General features: G+C 40.3%; 1 protein-coding gene across 1 annotated transcript; it reads right to left on the bottom strand.

Moving 5' to 3' along the window:
- Positions 1-2,247: 2,247 nt before the first annotated feature.
- Positions 2,248-14,062, bottom strand: alx3 (ALX homeobox 3). The gene is made up of 9 exons (XM_085781837.1): positions 13,914-14,062; positions 12,054-12,400; positions 11,312-11,382; positions 10,423-10,424; positions 10,000-10,131; positions 7,643-7,964; positions 3,487-3,761; positions 3,226-3,351; positions 2,248-3,001 (listed from the first exon to the last, which is right to left on the bottom strand). Exons 2-9 carry the CDS (start codon positions 12,080-12,082, stop codon positions 2,645-2,647), a joined length of 1,314 nt encoding a protein of 437 aa, XP_085637963.1. The 5' UTR covers positions 12,083-12,400; positions 13,914-14,062; the 3' UTR covers positions 2,248-2,644.
- Between the last annotated feature and the right edge of the window lie 2,396 nt (positions 14,063-16,458).

The following is a 16,458-nucleotide window of genomic DNA, read 5'->3' as shown; positions in this document are numbered from 1 at the left end:
TATTTTTTTAATGACTTAAAAGCATTGACACGAAGAAGGAGGCTAATTAGACAGATTTTCACCCACTTGTTGGTCGCTTCAAATATTTCTTAAATGGGTTACCTTTACCAGGTACAAACTGAAAAACGCAATGACAACAACCCATCAAAACAGTATTTTGCCTTTTATTTTACAACCTGTTTTTTTTTTTGTTGTTTTTTTCAAGTCCATCAATGGCCTGAAGATAAAATTAAATAAGAACTAAAGGTTCTGTGGCAACCACATTTTTGCACACTGTACATTAAAATGCAAATATTCATCTCATTATAGGGCACTTAGTCTGGAGGCCGTTTCGACTGTAGATAATGAAAAGGCAAAGGATGTTGAACTTGCCTCATTCCACTGTTTGACTGTGCTGGCCACTCGAGCCTCCACATTGTTTATCTTAGTGAGACATGTTAATGCTTTTCAGCTACTTCAAATACAGGGATCTGTTGGTTCACAATAGCTGCGCTTAAAGGCTATGATAAATCTTGTTGAGATCAAAGCTCAGAACAGTGGCCAGCAGGCCGCTTTACAGATGTTAATGAGCATTAAATCATATTTTTAGTCCAATAATGAGGGTTTGGGTATGGCAATTTCCAACTATAGTTACAGTCTTCACCCAGTGACCCTGACATACAAAGCATCGGCCAGTCTTAACTCAACAGTTTTCATTTATTTCTGACAAATCACACAGGGTTTTTAGTCTGATATACTGAGTCAACACAGATCAAAGCTTATTCTACTCTGCTGTTATTTAAACAACAACTCAATCCAAACCGATGGCCAACTAAGATGATTTTTAAGTTGGAGAAAACAATAGGCTACTGCAATTATAATATTGTGAGTTATTTTGCTACATCTACCCTGACAGTGTTTGAAAGTAAACATATCAAATTCACTAAGCTGCAGAGTTTCCTCTTTTGTTTATGGACAGATAGATCTGATTAACCTTCTGCCTATCCAAAAATAAATATTAAAATTGAGCCCTGATCCACCATCTGCTATTTCTTTAGCTTTCCTAAAGATGGCCATCTCCTCAATCCCTTATCCCTACTGACAGGTCTTCTTATCTTCTCCACTTAATCTGGGATTTAATCAGGGGTACTATGTAACTGCAGTAAGGGCTGCCGTCTCCCAGGGCCTGGCTGGAATTTGAAGCTGTGGGTGTGGAAAGTGTTTCTGATGGGTTTGTGCATTCTTCTATTGGAACCACATGTTAGTGGCTCACACAAAACCCTGACACAGACTAGGGGAATGGCAGCTAATCCGCCCCAGCATGGCTGTCATGGTGAAGCAAGCAAAAGGGAAAGGAGAGCCAATATATTCCGCCGTAAGCCATGTACACTCCTGGGGAGTGAGTGGAGCTTGGGAGGCCTTTGTCCACCAGTGCAACTCCTTTTTTCTCAATTCAAGTTGCGTTCTCAATCTCACACAGATTGAAATGTGCACATCTGACATGGATATGTTGGTATTTAGTAACTCACACCAGATGGGATGGTACCATGCAATTCGGTGTTTCCTTGACAATAAAGTAAATTGTTTGGGGTAAAGCACAACAAGGAGATTTCCTGAAAACAATTATTAAGAAAGCATTGAGAATGTGAGACTAAGTATGGCATTGAAACACAATTGTGTCATATTGTTCTTTTAAGACAACACACAAATACACAAGCATTTATAAATGGGCTATGGTAACCCCAATTTCTTCTATTAAACTGTAACTCATTACTCAGTTGGTCGGGTTTACCACTGATGCCAGATGTGAATGAAAAATGCCTGCCTCACTATGAAGCCAGCCGTCTGTGGGAGGCTCTCTACTTTATCATCAAAAGTCAAGTGTGGTGGCTCAGTTAGCTTTTCATTAATGAACCTGCCACTTGTTCGTGATACATGAGGTGCAACCTGAAGGCGCTCCTGAAGTGAAGCCAAGTAGGCTGCACATGTACGGCCTCTCTCTCCATGTCCCGAATACAAAGAAGCTCACTTCCTGCACAGCAGAAATCTCTATGTTTATGGCAACCACAGCCTGTGAAGCATTTTTTTTTTGCCTCCCAACCGCATTCCCAGTTAAAAATGTGACACAGACTTTTGGTAAGCTCTCTCGGTTATCGTTTTATAAAACAGTCATGTCAAGGCTAAAATAATTCCGGCTGAGATTGTTTTTGTTACATTTTTCATGATGCCTTTTCCCAAAACTACTCTCCTACTGAACAAGACAGATGATTTAGATGGAGGCCTTTATTACTGGTCACACTATAAAGCACATCAGACACAAAACAAAGATTAATATGATAATTACATTTTTTACATGCTTAAATAATTTTTCCTCTTTGCTGTCAGCATGTTGATATTAAACTAAAATTAGAAACTTCAGAAGAAAGTTCCTATTAATATGTTTGGTTTCATGCAGGAGGCTCGAGTTGCCCCGATTGTTCATGAAATTCCTGTTCCAAGATCTCCTGAATCGTGAAACATCTCCAAGTTGGCTTACATAAATGTTAAGAGGAAATATTTGAGTCATATGCTGAGGTGGGTGTGTACATCTGGGACTGTGCATGGGTCAGGAATGTAATATGCTTTGGCTCAGTCAGTGCATAATGGAGAGCTGGCACTGTTGTGGTCATGTGGGCCAGGAGAGGATGCTGCCCGGCTCTTTGGCTTTCATCCGCAGCGCCACCAGACCGGTTGGCTTGTATTCAGTCTCGGGCCCCTCGATGGAAGGGGACCCGAGGCCCCCAGGGAAGCTGTGGAGCGAGTAGAGGCCATTTATCCCTGGATGATGAGATGGGTGGTGGTGGTGGTGGTGGTGTGGGTGGCTGGGGGAGGTGGGCATGCCCATGAAGCCCTGCAAGTTGCTGTGCGGGTGAGGGTATGGACTCATGCAGGACGACGGGATGGAGTCAGCTCCTAGGACACAGCCAGCCCCTGAACCGCCGCCTCCCCCTGAGGCTGCCCCTGGCCATAGGTTTCCCTGCATCTGGAGAGATATAGGAAAAGATACCTAAGATTCATAAATGTGATGAAATCAACACGACAGTGGTTCAAACTCTGCGATGAACACCAACTTCAGATACAGTATCAAAAAAAAGGTCAGATTGAGCTACTTCAGTTTTGTATCAGTCCTTGTTCTCACAGCAGGACCAATAAGGTATACTTCTACCACTACAACATGTAGGTTATGTGAGATCTGTGGTGGCCCACCTGGTATGTATCATGGCGAGGGAGAAGGGAGATATCATATGTAGCAGCAAAGTGGTTGCGCACCTCGTGGATCTTCCCATAGCGTTCCCGTTTCCTCCACTTGGCTCTACGATTCTGGAACCAAACCTTACAAATACAAAAAATATAGCAGAAGAGGAAATTTTCAGATAACAACCGGTCTCATTCAGGCCACAAACGCTCCTCTGTTTGTACTCATAAAATGAGAGTGTGTAAAAGTTAATCTGTTGCCCTAACACACACCTGAACCCGAGCCTCAGTGAGCTCGGTCCTCAGTGCCAGCTGTTCTCGGGCATACACGTCAGGGTAGTGTGTCTTCTGAAACACTTTCTCCAGCTCCTCCAGCTGAAAGGTGCTAAAAGTGGTGCGATTGCGTCGCTTCTTGTTCTTGCCTGATAAGTCGATGGAGTCCGCAATGGAGTCCCCCTGTAAACCGCCAGCTGACTCTTTCAGCTTGCCACAGCAGTCTGTGCCCATCCCGGGATAGCCCATGGTTTTTGGAGCTCCTTTCTCTCTGACTGAGACATGCCGGGCACACAGAAAAGTAATGAAATATACAGAGGTGCATACAAACACATATATATTTTATATACACAATGACATAAATACACATATATTTGCAAATATACAAACTGCTGTTTGCTATTTTAGATTTTTTCTTCTGATTTAAATTATCATTTGATGGCGGACTTCTGTTACCTTGTCTCCAACGTACAACTTTCTATGAATTTTAAGTGGCTGATTCACCTTGAGATTTTGTTTTCATAAACTTCTGACGAGGATTTAAAAATCACAATTGAAATCTGATCTTTGTTTAACATTGCGTGCAATCTTTTTATTTTGTTTGTCTGGTTCTCATAGTTGCCCATCTTGAAAATTCTAATATTAATGAAAAAATGTTGATGTTGGTTATGATACAGGCATTAAATAAAATTAAAACAGAATGATTATTTATTCATCTATTTTCTACTCTTTGCTGATTTATTTTGTAAGGTTTCAGAGAGACTGGGCAGGCACCCAAGACACACCACAAACATCTCAGTGGCATTTCACAAGGTAAAACATCACATTCTGAAGCCAAATCGAAGCATCCGGAGCATGAGGCAGAGACACAACACAACATTTGTCATCTCAAATGTCTTCGGGTGTCAAGCACTGACTTGAAGAAATGAATGATTAACAACCCCCCTTTAAACCAGCATTTCCACCTATATGTGAATCTGGCACACCGTGGTTAAAACCAGTAAACTGTAACTTTACATCTTGTTACAAAATGAAATAAAACAGGGTATCACATCAAACATTATGTCCTTGAGGTAAAAACCATTAATCTCTTGCTTGTTTTTTATGTCTCTCAATTTAATTCCCAAGCAAAACCTGCCAAAGGAGGCTGAGCTGTGTGATTGCTGAGAAAATCAACACACACCCACACGCACACACACAAAACACTAATTCAGCCAGGCACTGTTTTAATTAGATTAGCCCAGACAAACCATATTTAGGCAGTGAACTCTCAGTCAGATGTTTGACTTTAACCCACAAGGCAATACGATAAAAAAAAACAAGATTTGATTTCATTTGGAAATAAAGAAAAGAAAAGTTTTGGGTCACATTCCACACATGTCCTATTTACTCTAGGAAACGTATTGCAATAAGAAAGTCAAAGCTATCACGTTAAGAATCAGGCCACAAGGATACGGCATTGATGTATATGGCAAATGTATATATGATAAAGTACTTGATTGTTTGAATGATACACTCTGACCTTTACATTTAGCGGTAAAGGGACATTCTTCTTTTCCTTCCTGTTAACAGACCATGGAAAGAACTGTTCCCTCCCGCAGTGTTTGGATGTTGTTGTCCATGTTCATTAAGTTTTAACCTTGAGCTCCAAAACAAAATCACTCTCCATCTATCTGCAGGCACTCACCGGGGGCAGCCGAGACACTACTCTGCTATTCTCCTGATTCAATATGTGGCCCAACAGAGAGCACTTTTCATTGAAACATTAATTTCCTCATGTCCATTAGATCCAATCTCACACCAGAGTTCATGCTGAAAATATTCTCCGTTGAGATAGCAAACTGGAGCCGCGGGCCACAGCGTAGCTTTTACTCTGTCAAGCATCCACATCTGATCTGCCTCCACTCTAGTGAAATTGGAGATGTGTAAAATACAAGAAATTGCAAAATTCAAAATGTACGGGACATCACGCTGTGACCGCACGGGGATCAGTTTCTTATACTCTTACAGCAGATATTTCAGATGCTTCTTTGCAGGCCTACTGCTCTTTACATCAACTTTTTCAATTACTGCAAAGCACCACTTCAATCTATAAAACATGTTCCACTCAGCTTCATTACAGGATATAGGACAGTCACTGGTTTTTCATCTGCCATAGTTATCATAACAGATGAATAATAAAAATGCAGACAATTAGAAATGCCCTTGAATCTTTTTTTTTTTTTTTTTTTGCTGCTTAGAGAAATATATTTTACTTTATCTCATTTTACTTTTATGGAGAAACAAATTGCAGTTGTGTGTATGGCATATTTCCTCAGGCTACATCACAAAATATGAATAAGGTAAAAAAAATTATTGTAAGTGGCTACATTTTATGTGGGGTGGTGGCTATGCCATACAATTTAAAACAAAAACTAACTGCTGAGACCGTCATACTTAACATGTTGCAATGAAGTACATTAGAAAAAACATAATAAATATGGCAAAGATATACAAGCATTACAACTCTGCAAAAGCGCAAAAGAAGAATAATTCTTTATGCACTGGTCACTTTAAAAATATAATTTTGTTTTGTTTTTTAAATCTAAGTTTTACATTAAAAAATCACAAGAATTAAACTGTTTCATAAAGATGAATTTACCCATTAATTAAAACGCCTAACTCTGTATTATGATTTTGTGAAGAACAATGTGGCATACAACAAAATCAAAATGTGTAAAAATGGTTGCAGTGTTTCTTTCATGTGTTGGTCTGTCCCACCATCTCTATTCTATCCTTCCATAGACAAAACAGGAAGATATGTCTGCTTTTGAAGTTGTGCGAGGCGAAACTCTAAAACACCACTAACATAGAGAGGAGAGATACACATATCTACAAACTGTCTTGCTCTGCAGGGCTCAGCGTAATTGCAGTAGTATTTAAAAGTAAATTAAACTAACACCTAACAATTATGAGAACACAAGTGAGCGAAACTGTGTTTCTGGGAGATATGGAAGGGAAAGTCATATGCGCCTTCTATTCTTCAAACTTTATTTAAAAGAAAAGTAATAAAAGTTCACTTTGAAAGCAGACAACTGATATCGTTATCATAACTAACTGTGGAAAAAATCTATTGGCTGTCTTTGGCAGGAACATGAATCAAGCTGTTGTATATTATTCTGGACACTGATATCACAAAGACCTTATCAGGGCTCATATCCTCTTTTGCTTTGCAGAATCATCAACACCAATAAATAAAGAGAAAGACCACATCATTTCTTCAGGCTTTGGTTCAACATATACAGTTGTTACTTTTCTTCCCAAGATGGACATTTATGGGCTATTACGTCTGACAGTCTTTAAGCTTATGCAGGCCTACAAACTTCAAGTCCATTTCTATTAGTTTTACACAACAAAATCTTTCATATGATGCAAAAGAAGCAACTTGCAGAGATAAATAATATTGAGCCGAATGTTATTGGCCTAAAATGTTGAGAGCTGACTATAGAAGCCAAATGACACACCCAGCTTTCTGCCAGGCTGACCTTTAACCTCTGTCCCTTTACATCAAGCATTGTCAAGTCAAAGAAAACTTGTTGACATTTTTATCACAACCAGCAAAGCAAAGGCAGCATGCATGCTTCCTTTGAATTGCCATTAAAATCTAGGGAACACTTTCCCGTAATTATTGGGTCACTGGCACATTTAGAAAAAAAAAACTGAATACAAAAGATGGTGTTAATGTTTTGAAATGTGATCCACTGGATTTGTGTAATTTAATTAGATTAGAAATGTATTTGGTTTTAACATTTCAATAAACTTAACTCTAACTTTTAAAACCTCCCTTCCACAAATTATTTTTGCAACCGCTTATTCTAAACATGGCATACATTGTTTTATTTCAATAATTGGAGCTCAAGGATTGATCCTTATCAGCAAGGAAATAATGTATGCATAAAATAGTAGGCCTACTTGTTTTTTAATGTCTCTAGCCTATGTTATCTTATTTAAAATCTACAGTGTGCTGTCAAACAGTGGTGCATTGTTGTAAAGACGAATATAGCGCTCAAAAAAGTCACTGCCATTGGCAGCGTATTGTTGCACCTACTTTTATTTTACTTATTTAGTTTTCTTAGTTTTTAATTAGTATGAAAAATGTAAATGTTTTCTAACTTACCTTCCGAGTTATTTTCATAAAACGCCGGCTTGCCGCTTATCCCTGTGCCCTTCTGCTCCTGGTTTATAGAGTCCAGGAACTTGCTGTGCTTGGACGGAGAGGCGGGCGGGTTCGCCGGCGCAGCGCCGTGCGTAAAGTCCGCCGCAGCATCACCAAACCTCCCCATGGTCGCGGCGTACACATCCCCGCGCAGGGTGAGGCGGTGAGGGAGAGGAGGGGGAGGAAGGTGCGAGGGTTTCTGAAGCTCGTCGCAGGAGAGGAAGGAGCCGGAGCCGCCGTGCTGCTCCAGCCCCGGGGAGTTCTCCGGCGTCCTCCTGCTGGACTGCGAAGAGAAAGGCAAACAACTCTCAGTCTCCATGTTCCGGGTCCAGCGGGCAGGACAGACAACAGCGACTGGGCGCTGGTGGTGTGGGCGCCGGAGTGAGAGGTTTTTTTTTTTTTTCCTTCTTCTGTGTTCATGTCAAGTGGGTGGGATTTAATAGATCAGAAACAAAGACCCGTGAAACCGGGGTTGGGGTGTGTGTGTGTGTGTGTGTGTGTGTGTGTGAGAGAGAGAGAGAGAGAGAGAGAGAGAGAGAGAGAGAGTGTGTGTGTGTGTGTGTGTGTGTGTGTGTGTGTGTGTGTGTGTGTGTGTGTGTGTGTGTGTGGTGGGTGGGTTGTCTGTTACAGCATCGAGCAATCTGATATAATCCGCCAAAAATTCAATCACGTGTGGTTTGTGTCCCTCCAATTAACCATTTAATTCCTATTTCATATATTATTATGGGCCTAATCACCAAATCAAGCAGGACAGGAGAAGCAGACAGCGCGCGCACACACACACACACACACACATACACACACACACACACACACACACACACACACACACACACACACACACACACACATGCACTTAACAGTTAACGCACAAAAAAAATGACCGACTAAAAAAACACACCTTATTCCTGCAGGCCACGATGAAAATCTGTTATTTGTCTATTTGTTGTTTATTTTTATAGTTTTGTTGGGTAGTTGTGTAGTTTTTGTTTTATTTTATTTGACTCTATTCCATTAAATTTTCTGTAACTGAGTGGGTGTAAATATTTTCTTTTCTTTGTCATGCTGAGACTTTCTTCCTTTCCATTGGGTCTCTCAACATGTCGACATGCACGGTGAGCAGTTCCACCTCTAGCTCGTCTATTTATTTTCTGTTTCTCATTTCGATGCGTTATTCTGCAGCGGGTTCTTGTAGCCTATTCTTGGATTAAGCAGACCCTCGTCGCCAAAGCAAAAAAGGAAAACTTAAATTGCTAAATACCATGTGAAAAATGACCAGTCAACTGTTGTGCAACACTCATTCGTGATCATTATAAATAACTCGTTAAAAGGGAGAGAAAAGGGAGAGTGAATTAAATACAACGCCCGTGGAAAAGACAGTCGAGCTCAAGGACAATTGGAGAATAAATTAGACACAAATTGTTACGAAAACAGCTTAATTAGATATGAACAAAGTACGAAAATTAATTGAGGTTATTCATTTAATTGACTACATGCCGAAATAGCCTATTATTTATATTTCGATCACTTATTATTTTGAATGGGTCATTCCCGTTGAAAATGCGACGGCTTTCATCGAAAAATAGGCAAAGCACATGTGACAATTTGGTCCACATATTAGATCTAAAACTCAAGAGAGAAATTTGACATTTTAGAGGTTGTTATGTAAATAATACTAAGCTATATATTTAAAAAAATATGAACATTTAGCGTCGGTTATTCATTTAAACAAAATTGTTATTCGATCATGTGGACTAATCTTCTGATTACCAGGGTGAGGCCCGAAATCCTGGTTATGACTAAAGCAGAGATCAAATAGATTACGTCTATAATAGTCATGTTGTTACTGTAGGCCTATACATTATCAATGCGTCCTCACATCTCAACAGTCGCAGTTCACTTCGCCCATTTTCTTGTCTTTCAGCTATGGCGCTGGTTTCCTGTGGTTGTAATGAATGTCTTTCAGAAATAATGGAAAGAGCCAAACAATAGTCATGAAAGTCAAAACATTTCCTTGTAGGCAGTAAAATACAGTTTTAATTGCTGCAATATTCCTCTTAGATTTGTGGGGGTTTTTTAAACTTCAAATCAAGTCCCTACATTTGTTTTGTTAAAAGTCTTTGAAAATAAAAACAATAACAATATCTTAAATAAAAGCAGAAAGAGTATTCTTTGTTTTGCAGAAGATATGTTATTCATTTTTTACCATGCAACTCAAAACCAAGAAAGAGTTGGACTCAGCAGTAAGATAAAAGGCTTTTGATACTGACATGTTATCTCCGATCTCGACATACCTCAACTAAACACAGTGCACTTACCAGGTTTGGGTTCATCTCACCATCTCTCTGGATACCTGAGGCTGCAGGCTGCTCAGCTGATGGACAAGTGTGTAAACATTTGGTCCATTTGGGCTGAAAGGCCTCATAAGCCCCATTTGATTCCATTTTGAGCTTTGAAATATGAAAGTGTCCACATTGCATGTTACAGATCCAAGTGTAAGGAAAAGGGCTGTACAACAAGAAAGATGGAGTTACCATGGCATGTGGACGATGGCCCTTTGTGAGCTAAAATAGCTTGAAGGCTTGTTTTCATGACATTTAAAAATAATAATCATAATAATTACAGCAAGCAAACCAACAGGAAATCATTTTTAATTCCTTCTTCATACTCCAATGTGCAGATAATAGACTCATTCCCCTTTTTACCTAGAGACTCTAAAAGAGTCATGAACAAAATGAAACCTCTTGATCTGGACACAAATTGTAAAGACATAGCTGCGTGCATGGAGAGAGAGGAAGAGCTCCTTTAAGTTTAAAATGATTAGTGACCTCAGATATAAGGCCTAATGACATTTATGTGTAACATGACTTAGATTAACATGTTTCGGTCAGTAGAGCGTGGAGGGTAAAAAAGGCCACACTGTCATGTTAATCACAACCACAGTGCCACCTTTTACCCTCCCACACTCTGAGTACATTCATCCCCATAAACTTCAGCCTAGGTGTACTATATGCCAGCATTTATCAAACTGTCTGGCAGACCACCATTAAAAACCTCATAATTCTGTGAGAGGGGAGTATAGGCTTCAAGATGTGCACACAAGGGGACGCGGATATGTTCCTCAAATCTCGTGTCAAGCATGTCCTCTGTGGCCCGAGGCAGCAGAGCACTCTTGGATTCATGAACCCAGCTGAGTAAATGCATTCCAGAAATGTGGGCAAGAGGAAGAACGTCTGCGCTATGATCTTGGAGCCGCCGCAGGTAACAGTGTTTATATGAATATTGCATCAAGAGAGCATAAAATGTAGTGGATTATGGGTATGCTATTTGCTGAGGAATCAGAGTCTCCTATGAGTCTGTGTAGACATCTGTGTGCTGCTGGCTTGCTTAATTACACTGGAGGGGAGGGGGACATTCATTTATGTGCCGAGAGGTCCAGCTTTCAGGATAAAGTAGACACTGAAATATCTGCCACATCAAGCAAAACAAAGCCCCTTTCCTTTAATAAAATGAGCACATTGTGTGAAATTACGACTTAATCCTATATACTCAGAAAAAAAGTGTGCATTTCACTCGCAGGGAAAGAAGCAGTGGAAATAGCAGAAAATAGCATCAACTTGCTGTCCATACCATGACCAACTCCACTTGCTGCTCCCTGCGGTCCTAAACCCTTGTCCTCCAACTCTGTCCTGGGCATGACCCTGCACAGGAAATGAGTTCAGCCTGTTGGGAGTCCCAGGTCTCCCCCCGCCACCTCCTGGCTCTGGGCACAGACAAACAGCATGGATAAAGGTGACCCTGCACTCTCACAGCGCACCCTGCGGCCCCCTGAGCTAAAGAGCCACTTCCACCCTTCCCTCCGCTACATCCTCCTGCCTGACTGTCAGTCTAGCAGGCTTTGTCACACCCTGTTACACCTTACATCCTGTCGTCTACACACAAAACTAAATGTCACACACACGGGCTTTGCCAAGTGTGCACACATGGCACAGCTGTAATCAAATGATTAAGTATAGTCAGGCACCAATTGATGACATAAAATCAGACTTTTAAAAGGTTATATGGCAATTTAGCGAGGTTATTATCATGAGCAACGTCTGTCATGTCGGTAGAGAGTAAACAAAGATCTTTTCCACCTTTTCCACTGACAATCTGTGTGATTGCCAAACAGCATGTCGATGGAGAAGTTATTAAGATTGACCTCGGATGAACACTAACATAGACGGCCAGTTAGAATGAAGTACAACTCTGTACTTCATGTGAGCTGGCTGTCTTTGACTATCACCGCCTGAGGCCTTTCCTCTCACGTACAGGGTGGCGATTCAACCTGAGGTTTGCATTAGAATAGGAGAAGGATGGCTAATTTAATTACCCGCCATGAATGCACAGAGATGATCCCATACGCAGAGCCAGGGCTCCTCTCAGAGGCCTCCCTCACATCCTCGAGTCTGTGTCCAGAAGTTGTAGAGCCAGCTGAGGATGTGATTGGCAGCTGCCGACCCAGGGGTCAAGCGGCTGGAGAGGTGCATTCTGGGAAGCGTATAAGCTGGTCTGCCGTAGCGAAAGGGGGTTGAGGTTTCGAAGGGAAGTGGGAAGTGGTGTTGCTGTCCTCTGTCTGACCTCGCATGAGGCGTCATGGAGCACACTGGAGCCCAGTGAGTGTTAGCAGCCAGCCAGGATCCACAGCCACAACACACACAAGATGAGCTGCTTACTTATCTGTCAGAAAAGAACGGACAAAGATTTGCGCCAACCAACGATAAAAAACAAAAACTAAACTAAAAAGTTGTTTTGGTTATAATTTGACTGAATGAAAATATTATTTTCCACACAGCTCTACAAGAACATAAAACATGAAAAGTAAAAAAAAAAAAAAAAAAAATTACATTATTTTCACTGCTGGAAATATCGTGACATATTGGGGTACTCAATTAACCCCCCAGTGATCTTCAAACCAAAAGACCATCTTGTTTGACAGTGTATACTAACAATGAAAGGTCCTGCAGCCTTTGTTAATCAGAATTTGGAAATTGTTCTTCTATATGGTTGATTTATCATCTAACATTCACTGCTCCGACACATGCTGCGTGTTGCTCTCTCACTGTAGTTTCAGAAATTGGGAGCACTTAGTTCAAATCCAAGACAGAACTACCATGACCACTCTGAGGCACCATTGTTCATAAGATGATTTTTCTGACTCCATTATTGGTTAATAAATCATTTATTGTACTGTATAGATCAGTTACAAGCCATTAATAAGAGAAATTGATTTGTCAGGTTGAGGAAAATTACCCTCCAGTATGACACTATTTGATTTATCAGGAAGACCCTTCCAATGGACTTGATTATAACTATGCACTATTACTGAAGCCTTTATTAATGTTTTTATTAACATTTATAGGTGACTAAGTGTTGCTAATAGCTTTTTATAAATTAAGAAACCCATTATCCTTTATTAAAAGCTTAATAACATTTATAACGGCATGCAAAATGACGTGATGACTCACTAGTGTGTAGGCTTAGAGAGTTTCTCTGTTACATTAAAGGGTTGTCCACAACTTTGCAACCCAAAAGTTTTTAATAAAGGGCAATGAATTCTATGTTAAGGATAGGCCTAAATAATTAGTTAACCAATAAAGCCATTACAGTAATGCTAATACCACTATGCTAAACTTTTTGACGGATACTGAACGGTCTATACAGTATGAAGAGTTGAAGACTTTCTGTTCGCCCGTTAGGTTTTTAATTTAAATAATTTGTGTAGCTATATGAAACAGTATTATAAGCCAACATAATTACAAAAAAAGTTTTATTTGGGATGAAGTGCTCTATAACGTTGCACTTACTCGGGTTGTCATAGCAACAGAGTAAAAGGTACCCACACAGGTGCAGGCTCACATTCAGACATTTTAGCGGTGTAACATAAGCACTGAAACGATTTTATATTTGCCACAGAGAGTCTGAATTAAGAGGCTTTCTCGGCACAGTAGCTAGGAGAGACCAATGCAGTGTGTGTGTGTGTGTGTGTGTGTGTGTGTGTGTGTGTGTGTGTGTGTGTGTGTGTGTGTGTGTGTGTGTGTGTGTGTGTGTGTGCATGCGGGAACACCGGGTTATGAAAGCTCAGTCTGTCGTGATAAATGCGTCTCTGCCCTGAGTGGCGCTTAATGAAGGACAGACCGGTGCAGCCTCGCTCCTCCTTACTCACAAACTCCAGGAATCCGTAAACACGCACCTCAGCGAAACCATCTGGATGTATCAGCTCGGCCCAGATACAGCAGCAGACACACGCCAGAGCTAAAAATAAATAATCCCTAAATGTGTTTTAGAGCGGACCAGGAGGGACCGTCGGCGAGGTGAAGTGGCCCTGCTGGGCGGCGACGCATGCGTAAAAGGTGCGCCTCACCTTTAATAACTGTCAGCGTTATAGCTATCGGGATCGGGATCCAACTTCATTTTTTTAAATTCTTCAAACTAAAGATAAATGCCTTTCAAAATATTCTATAATTGACCAAAATATCATTTGGTCAATGCCATGTACCTTTAGGTCAAATATAAACTGGCAGGTTAGATAAACTAACATTAGATTAGAAATGGTCAATAAAGACGGTTTCCTTGACGTGGAAGAATACATTTCTGTGGGGTCACTAGCTTCAGCTATTTGTTTTCTTTGACTATTTCTGGCTCAGGTTATTGAGGTAATGAATTAGCCTATTTCTAAGTGATTTGGGTTAGGGGAGGTGGGCTAATGTAACCAGTTAAAAAGCAGGATGAACTCTGAGATCACTTTAACAGCTATAATCTTATTGATGCTGCTTTTTGTTATTTTTATAACAGCCTACAAGATTGGCCGTGACCCGGGGTCTCGGGCTGAATTATGAACAGCACGGACTGAAGATCATGGGGTTTTCATTACACAGAGCCAGAGCACAGGACGGGAGCCTCCTCAGGTCCTCCTCCTGTCCACGGTTTCCTGTGGGTGGATTAAAAGTGTCCATGATAAGACATGTAGCACCTGTTTTCTTCCTGGAAGAAGGCGAACACAAACATAGTAGGCCAAGTTGTTAATCAAGAATAATGGGCACATTCATATACTTAGTCTATAGCCTAAATAAAACATAGACTGTAAAAATAAATCAATTGTGGTGTAGCCTGATGATTTGAAATCTAAGCATTTAATTCAGAAGCCTTCTTTTGTATAATATCCTACTTCCCTCTCTTCAGTGTAATATTACAGAGTATGTGGGTAAAGTAGAAATAATGGATGGGTGTGCAGTAACTGATGTATATTTAATTCGGTTTGCCATTAAGATATAACCACAGATACCCCCGTTTGTTATAATTATTTATAGGCTAATTAACCTGCGCTTAAAAGTCTACTTTGCCATTGTTACGATACAAATTTGGCAAATGATTACAAACCCGATCCGCTTTTTCTTTCTGTTTTTTCTTCTTTACCTTTTATAATTTTTCTGTCACAGCAGAATAGGACGGAAAGTTCCGTTTCCACGCGTTTAGGGCTGCCCCCCACGTCTCCTACTTATTCTCCTACCTATTTTACGGAGATCAGTTCAGATCGTTTTTCACCGGTGATTGAAGGAAACAAGTTTCTTTTTTCTTCTTTTTTATTGTAGGCCTAATTAGTTTTTTAATTTCTATATTTTGACTGCCAAATGTAAATTCTCACAGATAATATGCTGAATTAAAACAATCTAACGAACGAAGGAATTACTTTTATAGCCCCTTTGTTTTGGAAGTTGTGATCTGAACTAGCGAAAAAAAGATGGTCATTGGCCAACACCTTTCTTAATATAAAACGATGAATTTAAAGAAGAAGATAGCCTATTTATCTTTAATTGACAAAAAAAAGAAATGCCGGCAGTGAGACGATTGTAAACAAACAGGCTAGACTAAATCGGAATAAAGTTTCTTCACGAAAAACCTGAAACTGTTTCCATCTTAAAACCGTAAAAAATATGGGCTAAACAATAGGTTAATAAGAAGATAAATATATACGTATGGGAATAACATTTCCACGGTTTTATTTGATTGGATCCCATAAGGCAATGACATCTTTTTTGAAAAGTTGTTTTCCTGTGGAAAATTTAGGTAAACCCTACAGATCTCCAACGGAAAACACTGCCTCCTCTGAAAGCACAACTGGCTTTAATTGATATATTGGCAATCAGCTGCCATACTCTTGATAAAGGTTGCACATGTGTGTGACAGGCTGTATGGTTACTTTGGCACTGTGACAGACAAACCGACAGACACACAGGTCTGTAATCCTGAGGCTCCAGACAGGACCTGCGGCTTTGGCAGCGGCCTGCATCTCCAGCGCATCACATGAGAAAACTCTTGACGCACAGGAGGTCTCCGGTAGCTCACCAGTTTTCTCACATTTTTGGAGGAAACCTGTCAGCTATATTCTGGATAAATACTTATGAAAGAACAACATGTTTTTTTTTCGGAGTGTCTGACGATAAATCTGTCTATTTTGCGAGTTCATCTGAGGGAAGAGTTGACCATCCCTAAAAATTATCACCAGATTAACGTGCTCATATTTCTCTGTTGCTATCAGCGACTGTGTCAGAATAATTTGTAAGGACTGCGATTTAATGGCTTTTACAAATGAGTCAAGGTGTGAAATCTCCTCCAGGATGGAGTAATGGCTTTCACAAGCCTTCAAGCCCAGCCTGAAATAAGTCACATAGATATAGCATAGATAGACAGATAGATAGATAGATAGATAGATAGATAGATAGATAGATAGATAGATA

The sequence above is a fragment of the Trachurus japonicus genome, chromosome 7, assembly GCF_045865225.1.
Source record: "Trachurus japonicus isolate A0001 chromosome 7, Traja_1.0".
NCBI lineage: Eukaryota > Metazoa > Chordata > Actinopteri > Carangiformes > Carangidae > Trachurus > Trachurus japonicus.
Note: the sequence above shows the minus strand (reverse complement) of the source record. Positions and strands in the feature narration are given on the sequence as shown.

Coding starts and splice junctions, on each gene's coding strand:
- alx3 (XM_085781837.1), bottom strand. CDS start 12,082: ATGGGATCATCTCTGTGCATTCATGGCGG. Junction 11,383..12,053: donor TCTCTGTGCATTCATGGCGG/GTAATTAAATTA, acceptor TTTCCTGTGCAG/GGTCATGCCCAGGACAGAGT. Junction 3,002..3,225: donor CTCGCCATGATACATACCAG/GTGGGCCACCAC, acceptor ATATCTCTCCAG/ATGCAGGGAAACCTATGGCC.